The following is a 6,301-nucleotide window of genomic DNA, read 5'->3' on the forward strand; positions in this document are numbered from 1 at the left end:
TATTTGGGGGACATCCTAAAAAGAAAATATAAGAAGTTATTCGAGGGACGGAGGGAGTATATGATAAAGATATATTATAAAACAAAATTTTGGGTTAGCTAGTTGAATAAAAAATAAAGTTATTTACTAAAAATGAAATTTGAAATTTCAAACTATTATTAATTTATTTTTGTAGGATAAAAATAAAGTTATTTACTAAAAATGAAAGTTGAAATTTCAAACTATTATTAATTTATTTTTGTAGTTCAAAATAAATATGGATATGTTTGTTTCCAGTAATATACTAGTATATTACTATGTATTTGTATATTATTTATTTGAGTAAATATTGGTATGTTTGTTCCCAGTAATACATGTATTTAAGTGTTACGCAATGGCAACATGGACAAAGAAATAAAGGTGATAGAGAATGGTTGAAAAAGAATTAAAGTTATTTACTGAAATGAAAGTTGGAAATAATAATTTCAAGCTATTATTTATTATTTTTCTAGTAAAAACTTAAGCAAGAAGTTATTATTTGTATATCTGGGAAACTCTTCCCGTTGAATTGAATTGATTTGCTTCACGAATAAATGGCCCTCCATCCTAACTTCATCTATAAAAACTAGCATCTGCATGGGTTGTACTTAAAATCTTCATTACAAAACTAATAATTTCCAAATGCTAAACTTTTTGAATTTGCATATTTAGATTCTTTACGGAAGTGGTGAAAAAGGATACCCTTGGCATTGCGTGCGTGGGTGTGTATGATATGAGAGAGAGAGAGGTAGCTGGTTAACTAAGTTAAGTAATTGTAGTGAAATGAAAAGCGAGGCTACTTCGGAAATCATCGCTACTACCTCATAACATCACTTCAACTCGTTCTTCATTCCTCTCTCTCTCTCTCACACACACACCCACACCCAAACTGAGAAATGAAGGAGAAAGAAAGAGCATAAGATAATTAACCAAAGAAGAAGCAAACGATGAGAGCTCATACCTTGAGCATTTTCCTCATCATATCAGTGGTTGCATCCTTGAGGGTCCAATTAATCAATGGAGCACAATCAAAGTGCCCTGATTGTACATGCCAGCACAAGAGCAGGAGAATTCTGCACCAACCTCTGTTTCCGGTGGACTCAGCACCGCTGCCTCCGCCTCCGCCCCCCACTCCCGACATCCCAGATGAAGGCCAGCCGTTCTCAAACGAAGCTCCGACATTTGATCAGGGCTATCTACCCCCGCCCTTACCAGATATCGGTACATCAGTGGTGAGTCCAGCCGCTGCCACGCCTCCACCATCCAACCCAATCAAGAAACTGGTGATCATAACAACATCAACACTTCTGACGCTGGGAATGCTGTTAGTTCTGGCCTTCTTTCTCTACAGGCACCGTCGAGAACACCACCACGACGAGTCCCAGAAGCTTGTTGGTGAAAATTTGCAAAGGATGGACGAAGAATCAAGAGTGCCACCACCTGCATTCCTCTGCCTTGAGGCAGCAGAGCCATCCACCACCAGAGGTTTGGTAAATGAAGCCAATGTTGCCAGTGGCTCACCGTACCACAAGCTCAACTCAGGTAAAAGATTCAATCACTATAGACCCAGTCCCGACCTTCAGCCACTGCCACCATTGACGAAGCCGCCGCCACCTCCAAGAATGAGCTCACCACCACCCATGTCATCATCAGATGATGAGAGCCATGATACCCATTTTGACGCCCCGCGAGGGACGGCTCCAAGTCACGTGTCCCCTAGTTCACTGCACTATAATATGAGTAACAAAACCAGCCAAGTGAGCCAGGCCAGGCCAGATAATCTTGCTTCTAAGCCTCTACCTCATTCCAAGAGGACTCCACCAAAATCTCGATTTTCAGTATCTTCTCCAGATACAAGGCCTGCGATTGTACCATCAATCAAACAATCATTGCCGCCTTCACCACCACCATCAACAACTTCCTTGGGACCGTTGCAGTCATGCAAACCACTGCCATTTTCTCCTGGCAGGACCAAATTTTCAGCATCACCTCCATCGCAGGGCATACAACAGTATCGATCAGTAACAAATTATGAGCAGAAGGCATCTAAAATCCCAATTCCACACCCACCACCACCACCACCTCCACCTCCACCTCCACCGCCAACATCAATGACAAAAAAACATGTGGCTGCAAAGACATATACTTCTTCACCTGTTTTCAAGCAAACAAGAAGGTCAATCTCTAAAAGTCCTAGCCCAAAAGCAAGTCCATTGTCCGAGAAGATGAGGCCGGTCAAAGAAGTAAACAAAGGTGCCAGTTCAACAGAAAAAATCGATGCTGAGAACAAGGATTCAAGAACCAAAATGAAGCCACTGCATTGGGACAAAGTACGGGCCACTACAGACAGAGACACTGTTTGGGACCATTTAAAGTCAACCTCATTCCAGTAAGTAAACTCAAACCTTTCTTATAGAGTTATAGGAACTAATAGTGGTTCTATGATATTTCATTTGTGTATCCACAGGTTGAACGAGGGTGCTATGGAATCATTATTCGGATGTAATTCTGCGACTTCAGTACCTAGAGAAGCGCCAAGGAAGTTCGTCCTCCCTTCTTTTGAGCAGGAGAACAGAATACTAGATTCAAAGAAGTCCCAGAATATTGCTATTCTTCTTCGTGCATTGAATGTCACAAGAGAGGAAGTCTCTGAAGCACTTTTAGATGGTATGTACCCCTATCCCAGTATATATCATATCATACAGAGATAAAACAGGTTAGTATCTAGCTGGCTGTTAACCTACGTGTAACAAAAGAAAACATGAGTTTAAACTTGGTAAAAATAGACTAGAGAACCAAACAAGTACAAAGGAGACTAAATATAAGAATAATTTCAATTTCAAAGTCCATTCAGAGAGAAGATTAAAGTTTTGGGGTATGCAAAAGAAACTATTAATTCATTAACTGTAAGATATACGTCCAATCGCATCATTTGTAACAACTATCTAAAGCAACTATTATTAAAAGCATGTGGAAGTATTTTGCAGTTCACACTCCATAAACAAAAGTTTCAGTCAGAATAAAAGACAAATATACACCATCAAGGTTTGAGGGTCAAGCAGATCTAAGATTGTGTTTAATCAATTTCTAGGTCAAATGCAGCTGGAAGGGTTCCACAACTTAGGAGCCATCAGAATGAATGTCAATGAAACTATACACTCACATATGAAAACCCACATGCTAGCTCATTATTAAAAAATTAAAGTGCCAAGATGCAGTAACATAACATGATACTTAGAATAACAGCATATTGAGATAAGTAAACATAATAAAAACTTGATGCAGCAAAAACCTTATACTATTATAAAAGTGTGTTTCCTTACAAAGTTTCATATACCTATAATATCCTTACTTTTTTTTTAATTAGCAAGAATAATTTAGTAATTCTGTATAAATATATATTTAGGAGTTATTTATTCAATATAAGATAAGAATCATTTTGCATATAAAATTCATCAAAATTGTGAGATAATTTTTTTCTACTATATATATTACTTTAAATCCACAACATTTATGTGAGCTGAATGTAAAATTTTGCTAGTTCTATTATAAACACAATTTGGGAATAGGTTCCTATAAAATGGAAAAAACATTCATTTTGGTGCCACAGGAAATCAAGAAGGACTAGGTCCAGAGCTTTTCGAGACTTTAGTGAAGATGGCACCAAGCAGGGAGGAAGAGATAAAACTTAGAGGGTACAATGATGAGATCTCTAAATTAGGCACAGCGGAGCGATTCCTCAAGGCAATACTTGATATTCCATTTGCCTTTAAAAGAGTGGAGGCGCTGCTGTTTAAAGAAAACTTCAACACAGAAGTAAAGTATTTGAGGAAGTCTTTTCAAACCCTAGAGGTAACTACTCATTAATACGTTTAACCTGCTGCTACAACATGAACTACATGTATAAGTTTTCTTGCCAACTAACCATTTGTGCACCTGCACACCTGAACTAGTCTTAAGCCTCAGAATTTTTCTCATACATGGCTTTTGGTGCAAGCAGGAAGCAAGTGAAGAACTGAAGAATAGTCGCTTATTTCTTAAACTACTTGAAGCTGTTCTAAGGACAGGAAATCACATGAATGATGGTACTAACCGGGGTGATGCAAAAGCTTTCAAATTGGACACTCTGCTGAAACTAGTGGACATAAAAGGAAAAGATGGTAAGACAACCTTACTTCACTTCGTTGTCCAAGAGGTTATCAGATCAGAAGGGACTGGTACCAATACAAGAAGTGAAAGCCAGCTGCAAAAAAGTAATCTAAAATTTAATGAAGAAGATTTTAAAAAGGAAGGACTGCGGGTTGTAGCAGGGTTAAGCAAAGAGCTTGGCAATGTTAAAAAGGCAGCAGGGATGGACTCAGATGTTTTGAGTAGCTATGTATCCAAGCTCGAACAGGGACTTCAGACGGTCAGACAGGTTCTGCAATACGAGAGTGATATTGTGCAAGACAAGTTTGTAGACTCAATGAAAGCGTTTCTGGAAGAAGCCGTTGATGAAATTTCCAGGGTCAAGGCTGAAGAGAGAAAAGCTTTGTCCTTGGTGAAAGAGGTAACACAATATTTCCACGGAGATGATGCAAAAAGAGAAGCTCATCCTTTGAGAATTTTCATGGTCATACGAGATTTTCTCTCCATATTGGATAATGTGTGCAAAGATGTTGGGAGAATGCAGGACAAAGCTACAATGTGTTCAGGAAGATCATTCAGAATATCAGCAGCTGCACCATTGCCTGTACTTAGCAGATACAACACGCAGAATGATAGAAGCTCCGATGATGACAGCATGTAATATTGCACAAGTAAAGGTGACAAGAGCAATTGTCTGAGGATTGCCGTAATAAGAAAGCATGAAGTCCACAGATAATCAATATAACGAAGTGCAGCAAGAATCAAGCAGTCATATACTCACTTTGGAATCAGACAGCTCTGAGTGCATCAATCAGCTGCAAATTGCCAAAGTGGAATAGATACTGAAGATCTTTAACAGCAAACGAATAAGTCATATAAACAGCAGGTTTCAGTTTCTGAATAAACACATACTGATTCAATCAAGAGTAGCCAAATAATAGGAAAGATGCTTGTATTTTTTGATGCATAGCTGTAGCCATTGGTAATAATGTAGTGCTTGTTCCATTCATACAAACGAGTTCTTGAATACCTAGATCATTTCAGGAAATTGCATTTTAAATTTTACAGCTACAGTCCAGTTTCATCCCTACTCTTTTACACATAGGAACATTACAAATAAGCATACAATAATTAACTCTATAAACAACGACAACCAATAATATGCAACATTAATCATTAATATAGATCACCTAATTACAGTAGGCAAATTGAGTAAATCGACATCCTCCATCCTAATGTATCCTTGCAGAAAACAGAGTAACAGACTAAACTACAGATTGTAGAGAAAGGAATTGCCAACATTGCAGCATTATGGTATGAAAGAGTCATATCAAACAAGCACAAATCTTAAGTTCAAGTCCCAGATTTCGGCCATGGCTCAGCATCAATTTCTGGGTTGCAAACTCACCAACACACACAAAAAATCATAAAAGGCATGCAACATGCTTTGATGCTATCTGCATCCATAAAACGACGCCGTCTCTGGCTGAATCTCATAAATCAATCCCCCCACCACCCTTTTTCAACAATCATCTCCGGCTTTTAACTTCCTCGCTGGTAATCCTCATTCTTATATGATTACTAACCCAGATTGGGCTCACACTTCTTCCCTTTTCTCCTTTTATCCCATTCTTCCCCCAAAGATTTCTAGCCCTTTTATCTTTATCAACAGATTTCACTTAATTTTGGATTCCTTCAACTTTCACAGATGATTTCTCTTCAAAATTTCTCAATCGCCTACTTTATGAGGGGGACCACATGGTGTAAAGATGCTGCAATGGGGTTACATGATAGCTTACATGATAGTTTTAGTTTTGATTTTTATGCTTTTTACTTAAATTTAATTGCTCAAATTTAAATAACACTTTTACTAATAATTAAAATTTCATTAAAATAAAAAACCTAAAAATAACATTAAAAAAAAATAAAAACATAATTTAAATTACATAAATTAAAATCCTAGTCTAGATAAGTCCACGACGCTTGAGCATTTCTTGGACCATGTGCTCGTGGGCCATCCTTTGTGCATCGCTCATATGCGTCGTATCCAGACTGAGGAGTTACATATCGAGCTCCCTCTCCTTGAGCTCGTTCTTTTTGGCATACTTAGCGGTGATTTTTTTCAAGTTGTGGTCAGACCGCTCCAATGCCTCTT

At 38.0% G+C, this 6,301-nt stretch overlaps 1 protein-coding gene across 1 annotated transcript; it reads left to right on the plus strand.

The window, feature by feature from the left end:
• Positions 1 to 431: 431 nt before the first annotated feature.
• On the plus strand, positions 432 to 5,213 carry LOC131021547 (formin-like protein 6). Its single transcript, XM_057950781.1, has 4 exons — positions 432 to 2,407; positions 2,486 to 2,685; positions 3,629 to 3,870; positions 4,019 to 5,213. Exons 1-4 carry the CDS (start codon positions 966 to 968, stop codon positions 4,805 to 4,807), a joined length of 2,673 nt encoding a protein of 890 aa, XP_057806764.1. The 5' UTR covers positions 432 to 965; the 3' UTR covers positions 4,808 to 5,213.
• The last annotated feature ends 1,088 nt before the right edge of the window (positions 5,214 to 6,301 follow it).

Source organism: Salvia miltiorrhiza, chromosome 4 (assembly GCF_028751815.1).
Source record: "Salvia miltiorrhiza cultivar Shanhuang (shh) chromosome 4, IMPLAD_Smil_shh, whole genome shotgun sequence".
Taxonomy (NCBI): domain Eukaryota; kingdom Viridiplantae; phylum Streptophyta; class Magnoliopsida; order Lamiales; family Lamiaceae; genus Salvia; species Salvia miltiorrhiza.